Below are 15,768 nucleotides of genomic sequence, written 5' to 3'. Positions count from 1 at the left end.
ATTACTTGAACTTTGGAATTCAACCCTTTTTTATGTAGACTTTATGTATACATATACACATTTGTGTGTGTGTGTATATATATATATATATATATATATATATATATATATATATATATATATATATATATATACACATACACACACACACACACACACACACACACACACACACACACACACACACACACACACATAGATTATATATTTTTTTGTCTAGGATGACATTGACCTTATGTACAGCCCACCTCTGACTCTTTCCCCTCCTCTAGGTTGTCTGACCCTTGGAATTTTTATACATACACTCACATTTTTACACTTGTTTTTTTCTTTTACCTTGACTTCCTACTTGGCCTGAGGGCAATTTTCTCTCTTCTCAAAGACTTCCTAGATTCATACACAGTTGCTAAATCTTTAATTACACCTCTGCCCTGCAGCAGAGTTCTTTTTAGAGTTCTGATAACCACCACGCTCCTACCCTCTCCCATTACAACATTTATTACATACTATATTAATTGATAAAAATGCAGGACCTAAATGCTTACATTGTTATTTCAGATTATAGCTAGCACACTGCTCAACGGCCAGCTGCACAATGAGTTTGTACTTACCTAGATAAGGAGTATACAGCACCAATCACAATAATGATGCAAACTAGTTCCAGTCACTGTCCTTGAATGTGATTTGTTTAAGTGCTCTTGGAATAAGCCTACATTGTAATTTACATGGCTTTTTACATGGAAAATAGTAAAGTTTATATTACTTGTTACTGCTGTGGATAACTTAGAACTGATGAAGCTCTGACAAGGATGAAACTGCTCATCTCTTGTCTTGAAGTAATAAACCAAAGTTAAACAAGCAATACCAGCTTGAATCCTGTTTTCCTATCTTTAGTAAGAATAGAAAGTGATCGCTTACATAATAAGTTATGACAACAATCTAGTTTAATAACTTGTTTACTGATAGCATTCCTTTACAACTAGTTTTCCCTTTTTTGCATTGTTCTTCCTTAAACAAAGTGTGCACTACCCTTAAGGATGGAAACTACATCCTTCGTAGTAGATTGCATTGTCTATACACACACACGGGTTGTTGATAAATGGCTTTGGATAAATTCTTAGTTCCTTAATTTTAATTTCCAATAATGCTATGCTCTTTAGTAGGCTGTAGAAGTCTTCCAAAGTTGGTATTGTGTTTGTATTCCATCCTCTTGTTATACACTTCCTTGAAATTGCAAGTATAGTCCATACTAGATACATGTTTGACCTATTCAAATGAGGACCTTTGTTCACATTTAATAATACAAGAGCTTTAGTTAAATAAAATGATTCATTGAATAAAGCTTGTAGAAAGTTAATATCATTTCAAAATGGCTTAATTTTAACACAGTCAAAGAAAATGTGGTTCTAATCTGCATTATGTACTTGCTCACATCTCCAACATATTCCTTTTATGGAAGAACTAATTTTACTGTTTCTGTCTGGAGTTAAGAATGCTATGTGCAAGCATTTCTAATTAAAAACTTTCCAGTATTGTGTAAAGGATGTATATTTTATCGATAACAAGATATCTGTTTTAATATCTTCAGTTAACTATATTGAGTGTCCTTTAGTTATATATTTCCAATATGAGGTTTTGGGTGTTATTTTATAGTTTATCAGTATTTTGTAAAATTTTGAAATACTGATTCCCATGTCAAAGTCATTATATATGATTTAATATATGTATTTCGTAAATTTAGGTATTTCTTTAAATGAGGAATTGTTAATTATTCTACTTAAATCTTCCAAATATGACAGAATACTCCTTAAAGTTAGCCACTCCTGTTGTGGAATTTTGTATATTGTTTTTATTTCTTGCATACCTAAAACTTTTAATTCTTTGAGACATTGGAGCTAACAAACAAATCCTTTCTTTTCCCAGGAATTAATAATTTATCTATATATTTTATGTGGAAAGTTCTTTGTGACTATAAATGGTGTTAAAAGTTCAAACCAGATTTTTAAATCTATATTTGCATTAATAATTTTCCTAAACGAGTTAATGTAATAATTAATCATACGTGTTTTAGTGGGTTTAGTTATGTTATATTGCATACTAATATATATCTGCCATGGCAAATTGTTTTTCTCTGTTATTTGAAATTTTTTTGTAAATCAAATTCATTTATTGATATTACAGTTAGTAATTCTTTCCAATTTGCAGAGTAATTTGGACTTATCCAATCTGAGATTGTTTTAGATATTGATGCTTTTATATGTGTTTCTATATCAGGAAAGCTTAATCCTCCCTGTTTCCATGGTCTGATATGATGTATTAAAGCTATTCCATTTCTTTTGGTAAACCATAAAAATTTTATTAGGCATGACTTTATTTCTTTAAGTATATTGATTTCTGGTAACAGTTGTATTGCCAAGGCTATATATAGGATCTTGGGCAGTAAAACTATTTTTATTAACTGTAGTCTATCTTCAAATGTTAATATTATTTTGTTCCATTTTTCCACAGAGATTTTAATTGTATTGATGATATTATTGTAGTTTTTTGAGACTAATTCATTATTATCCTTGCATAATGAAATTCCTAGATATTTTAAGATAGATTCTTTTTTCCCTATGATGTGATCCCCCTTAGTCTCCAGTTCATTATTTTTGTATTTAAAAATAAAAATTTTGATTTTGATTTATTGAAATGGAGTCCTGAAGTCATGTGAAATTTGTCAATTAATATATCTAATTCTTCTAATGTCTCTTTTGTATTAGATAATGTAAGTAATATGTCACCAGAAAATAGCATTACTTTAGAATTGTATTGTTCATAAACATCTATTCCTTTGATTTTTATATTGTTATGAATTGAATCTGCCAATATTTCAATAGCCAGAGCAAATAGAATCAGTGACATGGGACATCCTTGTTTAGTGCCTTTTGTTATATGTATTGATTCAGAGGTAAAAGGACCTAACTTGACATACGCTAAATTATTTATATATATATTCTTCAGGAGATGAACAAAGGATGCAAGAAATTCAAATAGCATTAGGATTTTAAATAAGTAGTCCCAATTTAGGGAATCAAAGGCTTTCTCTATATCTAAGCCAATTATGAGTGTTTCTTTATTTTCTTTATTAATATAATCTATAAGAGAAATTATCCTTTTAATATTGTCATGTGTGTATCTATGATATATAAATCTAGTTTGATCATTATTTATTGTTTTGGATAGTGGTATTTTCATTCTGTTAGTTAATATTGTCATAAATATTTTATAGTCATTATTTAATAATGATATAGGTCTATATGAGGTACAGAGTTTTGGGGATTTGTTTTCCTTTAGAATTGGTGCGATTAAGTAATATCTCCAAGAGGGTGGTATTAAAGCTTGTGACTGAATTTCTAATAGAGTTTTATGGAAGAGGGATAGTATCTTTGAAGGAAAAAAGTTTATATATTTCCATAATTATGCCATCTATACCTGGAGCTTTATTATTTTAACCCTCTTTTATTGTATCTGTAATTTCTTTGTAGGGTATGGGTGCTTGCAGATCTAGTTTTAATTTTTCTGGTATTTTTTTATATTAGAACATTTTTCATCTAGATTTAATTGATCAATATGTATATTTTCTTTTTGGAAATGTTCCATATAGTGATTTTTATAGGCATCAAGAATGTCACCTATATCCGAGACATTTTTTCCCTTTCTTTTCATGGAAGATACTTTTAATGTTATTAGCTTTTGATTGTATTTTGATTCTTGTGGATAAATTATGTAGATATTTGGGAGAAGTGGCCAAGGTATTAATTTTTAATTTTTCTAAAGCTAAACTAATTTTATGTGTTAGAATTTCATTGTATTTATTGTTTAATACTTCTACTTTCTTTTTCATCTTCAAATGATTTTGATTTTGTTCAGCTTTTACTGACAAAAGTTTGGATTGTAGATCTAATAATTCAGAATCCCATTCTCTTATTTTTTTATACCAAGTTAGGGTTTTACCATATATGAAAGCTTTTAATGAGTCCCATATCATTATTTTATTTATCTCTGTGGTGTAATAAATATCTAAGAAGAACTGCAATTCAGATAATAACCAGGGTTTGAACTCTTTAATTTTAGTTATATATGCTGGAATTCTGGAGTTAAAGATTAATGGTTTTTACCCATTTTGAAGTTTTAGTATCGATGAATTGTGGTCTGAAAAGGGCAGGGAGTGATTGAGAAATTAGTGATTTTAGAGTGTAAGTCATGGGCAGCAAATATTTTATCTATTCTAGTTTGGGTACCAATTCTGTGATCTTGATGGGAAAACAACAAAGATTTATCTTCTTTAAATTTGAAAGTATCTACAGGATTAAATTATTCTACCCACTTGTTTAAAGCTTTTAATACAGCAGATGTATGCAGCAGTCTTTTATCTGGAGTTTCAGAAATATCAAGTATACAGTTAAAATCTCCTCCTAATATTAAGTTGCCTTTATAATTGTTGGAAATGAAATCCAAGTTTTTTTAACAGTTCCTGTTCCAATGCCTGGGAACCAGTATAGATTGGCTAGGGTCCATATTCTGTTATTATATTTAACTATTACTAATGCCATAAGGCATTCTTTATCTTCATACTTATAAATTATTTCTGGGTTAATCACATTTTTTTCCATAAAATTGTTACTCCTTTTGTCTTTGTCTTATAAGTGGATTGTCCCAATATCATATATTCCTTAGGATTCCATTTGTAATTGTCATTTGTTTTGAAATGAGTTTCATGAAGGAAGACAATTTGTGCTTTGTTCAGTTTTAAATATTTTAGTAGATTTGATCTCTTGCTAGGATTGTTTAAGCCATTGGTATTTAAAGATAATAAAGTTAAATCCATATTGAGCTGTATTTTTGTTTTATTATGACTATTAAACATTTTCCTCTGATAACTATAAAGTATATGTTTGAGCTTTTAAAGGAAATTATCAGTTTTATACTTTGAGTGTTTACCAGTAAAGTAATGTTTTGATCAGGCATACTAAAAATGTTTTTGTGAAATAACAAATTTAAATTAATAAATGTTAACAAAACTAAGATCCGCACTAGCCATGGAATGAAAATCATTCCTAATCTGATGGATAAACCTAAGTCCATCAGATTATTACTCATACCTTGACAATCCAAAACATCTGAGCTCCATAAATTGAATTATCATATGGAGAATATTTGCAATAGGAATAAGCAATATTTATATTATTTTGAACAGATATAGTAGTATTGTAGATTAGGCAGAATTCTAATACAATATAAATGTTTACTTATTGTATAAGCAATTAATATTTACATGAAAGATAGATGACAAGCAATTCAATCATAGTAAAGTAGGATGTATCATATAAAAGACCTCAAAATATTATAGCACACAGTTATTTAACATATTCCCTCTTATTTCAAAATGCAGGAACTGCAGAGCAAGGTACCACATGAACTTGTTCTCCTTCAGGAATACCAAAGCTTTATTTTACAACAACAAATAAGCGCTTTCATCTCAAATTAACTTTAAAAGAGACTTCATCAGAAACAATGTATTGTCATCACAACTACATTTAAAATACAAATGAATAGTGACTTAATTTCCTCCTGCTAAGCAGGAAACCAAATTTTAAAGTGGCAGCACATAAAAAACAGTCATAATATATATCAATATTTAAATAGTTACATAAAGAGACCCTAATGATTCATGTAACAAATAATTACACTTGCTCACACTGCATGATAATACTATCCAATTACTAAACAGATTTTAATAGCAATAAATAAATAAATAACAGTCCTATATGACATAAAAAGCCCTACCATGGCATAAAATGGATTTCTAAGATGAATCCATAGACTAAATACCTGTATATAAAACCTTACTATGTAACTGTATAAATCTATAATAGATAACAGGATATATATATATATATATATATATATATATATATATATATATATATATATATATATATATATATTTATACATATATATATATATATATATATATATATATATATATATATATATAAAATTAATTTTATAAGATGAAGTATATAAAAAATAATATATATATATATATATATATATATATATATATAATATACATATATAAAAATGTATATATAAAAAGAATAATAAGCAAGATTAATCTATTAGTGTCTATCAAATGCCTTTATTTTTAATAAACTACTAATAGACACATTGTCATTCAGACCTGGCCAATACAATGAATTCAGACAAAGCTGCCAGGAAAGTTCCAGTTTTTCTAATAAGTATGGCCACCCCCCCCCCCCCGTTCCATTAGTTTTACACTGTCTAACACAATAAATTTGAAGCTATGCTCAGGATGTGCCGAAATGTGTTTAGCTAGGGCATTAAATTCATATTTGTCTCAAATGTTCCTCAGATGTTCTCCACTTCTACTCTTTAGCTTACTCTCTGTTTTGCCCACATAGAAACAGGAGCAATTAGAGCAGAGGGCACAGTATATCACTCTTTCAGATGTACAACAGAATTTCTCTTTGAACTTAATATTCACCCCCTTAATTTCTATATTATTAGTTTCTAGAATGTTCTTACAAAATTTACACATCCCACATTTATACATGTGGCCCTTATACTGTTTATTGTTCTTAGGTTCAAATAAATTCTTCAGTGTCCCTTCCTATAAACACAGATGGGTGCATGCCCTAAAATTTCTCTCATCTTTCTATCATTATTAATTAAGTTCCAATTCTTAACTAAAATATTTTTTACCATAGGTGCATCCCTGTTATAAGTTGTTAAAAAACTACTTTGGTAAGATATCATTCGACTAGGGTTATCATTTGCAATGCCACTGGAAGCAACAACTGTATGTAGAGGTACTTCAAACTCCAGACTATTCCTATTATGTTGCTCTTCTGTACTCTTGGGTCTCAAAATAGGTAAAAAATGGCCATTGTCTCTTTTTGTTTTTACTTCATCCATCAATTCATGAATTAAATTACTTGGATAACCATGTTTAGTAAACATTTGTTTAAGTAAATTACATTCTTCCAAAAAAGATTCCTCTAACATAATCATCCTTGCTGCCCAGACAAATTGCCCCTTGACCACTGCCCATTTTTGCTTAAAAGGATGGCAGCTACTGAAATGGAGGAAACTATTGGAATATGTATTTTTGCAAAAAATTTCCACCAAGAATCTTTTATTAACATCATCCTTATTCAATAATATGTCCAGATAAGGAATTGACTTTTCTTCTATAGTATACTTGAATTTCAAAAATTCTGTTGTCATATTAATAAACTCCAAAAATGAAGGTATCAACCCCTTAGGGCCTTCCCACAAGATGAATATATCACCCAAATAGTGGACATAGGTTTTACAGTATGGGAGAAACTGAGATTGACTAAGATATTGTTTCTCCCATTCTAGCATGATAATATTGGCATATAGGCCCCCAAAAGAGGAGCCCATTGCCACCCCTTCATTCTGGAGAAAATATTCGCCTTCAAATAAAATTAAATTGTTTCCTAGTATTAATTCAAGCATTTGCTCATGCAAGTTGATTTTTTCTTGTGTTACATTCTTAGACAGCAAGTAGTCACAGAACCATTGTATGCCCATCTCATGTGGTATGACACTGTATAGGTTAACTACATCAACTGTAATAAATAAGTATTCATCCTTATATTCTATTTCATTAACCTTTCTTAAAAAATGAGCCAGTGCACACAGTAGGCTTATCCCATATATATGTACTCAACTCTTTGTCCAAATATTTTGCCATAGGATATATTATGGAGCTCCTAGTATCCACAATTGGTCTCATAGGTGGTTGATTTAAATTTTTGTAGATTTTGGGGGCCCCAAAATAACTGGGGTAGATGGAAATTCATCCTAAAGGTAATGCATTTCATTAATAGAAATAAAGCCATCAATAAACATGTCATGTATAAACCCCTTAATTTTTTTATAGGCTCCATTCATTTCATTTAAAGAGCTTTTTATGTATGTCTCAGTATTCAATATCTCAAACATCTTATTATTATAGTCCATTTTGTTCATGATGACAACCCCACCTCCTTTGTCTGGCTTCATTATTCTTACCCCTTTATTATACATCTGAAATTCTAGTTCAAATTCTTAATTAAAATTTAAGTTCTTATTAACTTTTCTTCTATTAGACTTTTTACAGAGTTCCCGAAGGTCTAACTCACAAACTCTTTCAAATATTGCCAAGAGAGGGTGTATCAGGGGGTTGTAGGTGCTAGAAATTCTGAAGGGGTCCCTTATTTGTTCAATATTCTGAAACATATAATTTAAGTTAAACTTTCTAATATATTGTTTTAAATCCGTAAGTGTATGCACTAAATTAGTAGGATGGTCAGGTACAAATGTGAATCCCTTAGCTAACAGATCACACATGGTCACAGTCAAGGTAATATCCGAAATATTATAAACTTTAAAGTCATTTTCAGAGTTAAAATTTACTTTCAAAGATGGTAACAAGTAACAATTTCTTGTTAATGTTGTAGTTATTGTCTCTGTCTCTCCCTCCAAGTATTCCTGTTGGTCCCACTGTTGTTCATTCTCCCTCTGCCAGATTGATGGGCATTGAAACAGCCTGTCACTTGTTGTGGTTGGATTCTTTGCTGATTCATTATCCGCTCCAACCATCTGAGGGGTGGGTACTGTTCTTCATCTAAAAAAATCTTCATCATATAAGTCTGCATCATTAGTAACATTGTTCTCATAGTTAGCATTAGAATAAGATTCAGTTCCCCCCCTATTATGTTGGCATACTTGTGATGGGGCGGGGGGGGGTAAGCTAGATTGTTACCATAGTCCTTTTCATCTCTAGTTAGTTTCTTCATTTTCTTTTTCATGCTCAGAATTTGTTCATCGATAGTACGAAAGATTCGACAATAGTCATATCTATTATTTGAAAAAATAAGGTTCTGTATAATTTGTCTATCGAGTGCTGCAGCTTCTACATTCAATGTCTCAATCAGTTTTTCCTTGTATTTTATTACCATCCCCATATATTCGAAACCAAATCTGTCAAAAAGTTCCAGTAAATCTTTATGAAAGTCAGAGCCTGCTACCAATCCCGTAGGATAGCACCACATACGTAGGTCCTTAGGTACAGTCCTTTGATTCAGACATTCTTTGAAAAATAAATTGTCCATCTTGATGTTTCTTAATTTTTAGTAAATAGTGGTCCAAGTCAATAGGTTGGTCACTGAAAGTAATATTAGTGGACTGGGAAATTCTCAATGTATTATAGTAATTTCTAAGCCATTCAGTTAACATGGGGGTATTCAAAGTATTAACGTTTGTATAATTCGTAGTATTAGCATCATTAAAAGCATTATTATGCATATTTACCTCATTCTGCCTAGTATCTGACCGTAGAGGAGGTAAAGAAGATGTAAATGCTGCCAATTGTCCTTCTCCCTGGTTGTTTAGGGTCCCAGAAGCATCCGATGTAATATTGCTAGTAGAAGTGCTCGGTGTTGAATGTATGGACAACTGAGATAGAGCCGACTGCTCTAATCGGTCCATGCGTACTTTGCTCTGCAGTTCCTGCATCTTGAAGTAAACAAACTGAGCAGAAAGTACACTGGTTTGCTTTGGTGTTCCTGAAGGAGAACAAGTTTGTGAGGTACCTTACTCTGCAGTTCCTGCATTTTGAAGTACTTGTTTACTGGTTTTTGGGTTGTTTTATATTCACTCTTATAGTCTTTCAAAACATATTACTTAATGTAAATAGATGGTAATAATAGTTATACCTAATGTTTATAATACAATGTATTTTACTGGATATATCAGAAGTTATATTTCATTGTTTGCCAGCATTTAAGTAATCACTTTGTTGCTAACTTACTTAAAGCATCGAGTTTGTTTTATGTGAACACTGATAAAAGTTAGTGCATTTTAATTATCGGTGCATCCCTCCCCCCCCCATTTCCTACACATAAGGATTTTCATATCTGTCATTTCTTATTATAAAATGAGTGAAATTATACGTTAAAAACAACAAATTCCCTTATTATGATTAATGATTACAAGTTCCCTTTCCATATTCATAAATTGCCATTTTATGACATATACTGAAAGTTTTTAGATTTACATGGCAGCATTCTATTTTGTATAATCAGCAAAGGTTAAACTGAGTGATTATTGTCAATTTAATACTATTTGTTCAGAATGTAATTGTTACATTCTGCAACATTTCAAGTTCAGGCTTCTATTGTTTCCTTTGAACAACTTTGTCAGTTTGAGATCATGTATAAAACATTGGTTACCTTGGTAACCACTTAAATATTATATATGGTCAAGATGGGTTAAAAAAACTACAATTCCAGTTAAAGCAATTACATGACTTGTTATGCATATTTACTTATATAAGAACATCATCATGCTTCCCCTTGATGTTCAATGTAGTGTATGTCATTTATGACATGTTAAGACAGTAGTGCTATTATACACAAGCCCTTGCTATTAAATCCTGTCTTTAATATCTAAATTCAGCAGACTGCTTCATCTTATATGACGATTATATATTTTATGTCTCGATTTACTAAAATCATACATTACATAACGATTGTGTGTGGGTTTTTTTTCTGGCTGTTGCTTAGTTATTTGAGACACCACAAGCTGTAATGCTTATTCTTATTATTAGCTCCTTCCAAGCATGTTTATACAGTCCACAGACTTTAAATTATGAGACCTTTCTAGATTCTTATTTGTTATAAGTATATTTCCATCCTTACATACACACATATCAGTACTTCAAGCACTGGCAACAATGCCCATCCAGTTTTGCCAGAATGCCATTCACTAGTTCATGTGGTGTGTTTCCAGGCTGTTCTTAAAATATCCAAACCAATATTTGTCCTGTTCCATTTTACCAGCCTGTTCCATTCAGTGGCCACTCTGCCAGTGAACCAGTCAGCATACCTTCCATTCCCACAGATGTTTCCACAAAGGAAATCTGTTGATTCTCTAGTACTTTCCTGGCAACCTCAAACACCCCTAAAATCAGCTATCCCCATATTCCCAACATGTCCAAGCAGGCTCACCTCCCAGACCACTGCAAAGGGTACTGCACAAGACCAAGTGCTCTTAGTCTTTCACAATAACTCAGACTTCCACTCTTATGTAAGTCCTTAATGTGTTTGGACCAAAATACATTTTAAATATAAAATTGCTCTTATTATTTATTTATTTTTTTTATCAAGAATCAACTTAATGAGCTAAACGAAGTGTTGGGCGACCATCAATATGTGTACATGTGGTTTAAAACAGCCCCTTTATTATATATTTTTTTAAAACCAAAAACTTTATTGCCGAAAATCATCTTGGAGGCTCCTCAGAGCAGTTAAGCATTATCGTCACTCTGTCTCCATTACCATAGCAACCTGGGAGCACCTGTTTCTGTTAGTGTGTCTGTGTACTGCATACCAGAGGCTCGCGATGCACCTGAAGCAAAGCTTCACTTCACTGCAACTTCAAGCCTAAATTCCCTCCCTTTCAGCGAGGTAGCAGCCAGGAAAAGAATGAAGAGCAAACAGATAAAAAAAAAACTCCCAACAAGCCGCCACAAGAGATAACACATTCTTCCAGCCTTCCCACCTCTCACTCAGTATAAACAAACTATTCTTTGCCAAAATATCCCAAATCACAGTTTTATCTACCCCCTTCCCGTGGATCCAGGCTAAAAGACCAAATGTCTCTTCCTAATACACAAGCATTAGTAAACCTCGATCACAAGTCGCAACTCACAGCTTCCCAGAGGTGAAAACGGCAACATACAACGGCTGCATCCACACACACCATGTCAGGCTTAATCAAACAGCACTCGAAGCTATGATACCTGCCATGATTGATATTAACTATATTTAGACAGAATAATAATGACATTTGTACTTGCTGCCAGACATGGCTGCATCCACGCACACCATATCAGGATTAATCAAACAGCACTCATAGCTGTGATACCTGCCATAATTGATATTGACTATATTTAGACAGAATAATGATGAAATTTGTACTAAGAGCTTGCTACTATTATTTAACTGAAGAAGGCATTAGTCTCCTTGACAGCATTTTTTTTCAAAACACTCTACTGTTACTGCTATTATATATGATGTTAATTTGTTACATTTGAGTCTGAACTCTGATGAATGGTACCTTGTTGAATTAGTTAATTAATTACTTAAATTATTATAAGTAAAATCAATGAAAAATGAACAAGATAAGTATTCATTGAGTTCAAGTAGGGGAATAGAAACTTCTGTGTTTGCATTATATGTTGCTTTGTTTGGCTTATATATAATGTAAATAGTAACCCATCTTGACCTACTTTGTTTGTGAAGAATTATTGGACTCTTTCAACATTCTGAATAAATCATTACTGTTTCTCAGTTGTTTAAGAATCCCTCTTTTTTTAATAGAAACAGATGGCAAGTGATGTACCATATCAGTTGATATTTTGAGAGATGTTGTTGTAATAGTTATTTTTTTGGGACAGCTATCTTGGAATCAGTTTTTAGTTTCTTCTTTCTAGCATCAGTCCAAGGATTTGTTTCTTTTATTCTTTTAAGAGTGGGAACCATCCATTCCATTTCTTCTGGGATAGACACTATGTTGTTGTTTTTGATGAATATACTAGCTTCTTCTAAGTCATTAAAGGTTCTCTTCTCATTGACAAAAAGTATTTTTACCTTGGCTGGAAAGGCCAGCTGTGCTTTAATGTTGTTTTGTTTCAACAGTTTTATTATTGGCCAGATTGTTTTCCTTTGTTCTAGTACTCTGGAAGAATAATCATTGTCAAACCTTATCAGACTTTGATTGTATTTTAAGGGTGATTTTCTCCAAGCAGATTTTAATATTAGTTCCTTGTCCAGGAATGAAAGAAATGTTATGACTATGGATCTAGGTGGAGTATTTGTTGAGTTAGAAGCAGGTTTCCTCAGTGCTCTATGCACCCTTTCAATCCCAAATGAAAGTCCCTCTTTCAAGTCTAAACATTCAGGAATCCAGGTTGTTAAGAATTAAATAAAGCCTCCCCCTTCAGTGTTTTCAGGCAGACCACAAATCCTTATGTTGTTTCTCCTTTCCCTGTTTTCTAAGTCATCTATTTTGTTAAGCAGCCATGTATTCTGTTTAAGCAGAAATTATTTTTGGAATTCTTCCTCTTTGTGTCCCTTCAATGCCATTTAGAGAAGTCTCTATATTTGTTATTTTTGTATGGTGTTGCTGTAATAGTTCCTTAAGAGTATCAGTCTCTTTTTGAGAATTTAATTTGAGGTTTTCTAAGTCATTTGTAAAGCCATCCATATTCAAAGATAGCTCATGTAAGGTAGATGTCATCAATTGCAGTTCTTTTTTCAAAGCAGCATCTGAATGAGAATTCCTTGAGTTGTTCATATTCAGTGACTCAATATATCTCCAAGTTACTTGACAGGAAAATGTTTGTATATCTCCACCAAAATTGATATTTATATAGTTTAGTAGTTTATCTATAGATTTCTGATGTTTTAAACTTGAAAATAATACAATTTCCCTATATTATACTAGTTTATGGAGCTCTCAAATTTCACTGCTCTCAATTGGCTATCTAGGCTCCTCTCCCCCAAATCAGTATGTTTCTGACTTGTTCTGTTTCCAAAACATGTGGTGTTTCCATTGGTGATTTTTTGTGTGAAATTTAAAACTAATATGTGTTTTTGTATGCTGTTTATAGAGATGCAGTGAAGGGTACATGCTGTGTTTTGTGTACTCAATATTTTGTTTGTGGTTCATTGGCTTTATTTCACAGTGTATCCTTAGATACTCATACATACAAGCGGTGTATGAGTAAACAAACGTAAGCATAACTGTGAAGGCTTTAGGACCAGCTTTTGATATCATGTGACTAAATAACTTTAGCTGTATATTTTGTATAGTAAATGAACTGCAAAATAACAAAGATGTATCATGCTGTAAAGGATATCATTAGAAAGACAGGAGCTCTGACATGATGCATCGTTGTCTAGAAATGATATTTATTCTGACACTGAGTGCTGAAAAACACAGTTTTAGTGTGAACTTGAATTTGATATGTATGTTTCTTTAGCCAGTAAAGTTCCTTGGCCTCATCTTTCATTATTAAATTTAGTGTTTCAGGTGAGTTCTAAACAGCATTGAAAAACTCAACTATTTAAATGCAAAGACAGAGAAATAAGACAGAATACACACACACACTCAAACATATGTTTATGTGTTTCTACTTGTATGTACAGATATAGTAGATAAACTGACACACATGGCATCGAGCTCTGTGGGAAATACACCTTAATGAATCAAATGTAACTGTCACAAAACTAATAAATAGAATGTATATTACTTCTTCTAAGACAACTGCTTTCAGGTATCTTACAAACACTCACTCAGCTTAGTGATAGTTTATCCTGGAGTTATTATCCCTAGGATCTATCTGAGTTCATAATAAGCAAGCAGAGATGCCTGTAATATAAGACAACAGAGCTGTATTTTGTGTGGCATTCATCATAACACTGTAAAGCATAAACTGAGTATAGTATAAATTGAGGTGCTTCACATTAGTCATAGTTGTGAAGTATTTTTTTAATTGAATATTGGTACTGGGTAGATTTAAGTAGTACACACACTACTGTGCGATAATTTAGAATAGAAAAAATATTTCAGTGCTCTGAAACCCCATTACTATGCAATCTCTTTACCATTAGATGCAAACTTTGAATTAACTTAAATAAAATCTATGCAAAAACATTTTCTGTGACATTTGTCTGTGGATTACAAGGTCCTTGCCCTTTTGTCAATCGTACCTTTGGAAATGAACACAACTGGTGCATCCTCTTGCAATTTTCTCACTGAATTCTAAATGGTCTCTTTGCATAAAAATTGTTTCATAAATTTTGTAGTTGATACCACAAATTTTGAAGAAATGTTTTCTTGTTTCTCTGGTATGAAGACATACTGCTTGTATTTGATAAGTGTACCGACACCGTCTATAAAGTGTATTAACAGCATGCGTCTGAAATTCTGTTCTCAGCATTTGATTACTGAAAGTGCATTCATGCATGGAAAACATTCAGAGTTTAACATTTTCTTCTCTGTTTTAATATTTATCAGTAGCCCTTCTGTCATTCTTGTAACAGCTGCATGAAGAAACTCAGTAGTTTAACATATATGATTCTTAATCATATTTTCCTAATACTTCTTTCAAAAACAATTCCAAAAATATCAATAAGTAATATATATTGTTTGCATTAAATAAAGGCAGGCTGTAGACATTACCTTGTTTTCAATCACTGCCCATTTCTTCCCCTAATTTAAGAATACTATTTTGCTTAACTGTGAGGAAATGAAAGAACTTTATGTAATCACTCAATATGGATATTAAAAGTGAGTGATCAGACACCACAAACTACTCTGACATATTCTGCCATCTAACAATTGTTTATGTGACCTGTTTTACAGATACACTCCTTCATCACGTCAGACAAGTCAGGAAGAAGGTAAAGAATGGCTCCGTTCCCACTCAACAGGTGGTCTGCAAGACACAGGAAGTCAGTCCCCCTTAGCTTCTCCCTGTGGCATGCCATCATCGGGATCAGGAAAATATCATTTCACCAACTTAGGTAAGCCGCGACTGACTCCATTAGAAGAATGTCCTCCTGGTTTGTTAGATCATATTTCTTTTGAGTTATTTGATTAAAGCAATCCTAAAACTGTAAAAG

The 15,768-nt window shown here is 32.0% G+C and overlaps 1 protein-coding gene across 5 annotated transcripts in view; it reads left to right on the top strand.

The window, feature by feature from the left end:
- NAV3 (neuron navigator 3) overlaps positions 1-15,768 on the top strand; it is a 1,719,037-nt gene that overhangs the window by 1,432,762 nt on the left and 270,507 nt on the right. For all 5 annotated transcript variants that reach the window (XM_044088077.1, XM_044088075.1, XM_044088074.1 and 2 more), the window contains one exon: positions 15,509-15,669. In XM_044088077.1, coding sequence (XP_043944012.1) covers positions 15,509-15,669 — 161 coding nt within the window. The remainder of the gene's footprint in view (positions 1-15,508; positions 15,670-15,768) is intronic.

Source organism: Protopterus annectens, chromosome 11.part0 (assembly GCF_019279795.1).
Source record: "Protopterus annectens isolate FY-2018-M chromosome 11.part0, PAN1.0, whole genome shotgun sequence".
Lineage (NCBI taxonomy): Eukaryota > Metazoa > Chordata > Ceratodontiformes > Protopteridae > Protopterus > Protopterus annectens.
This window is presented reverse-complemented; position numbering and strand designations above follow the sequence as displayed.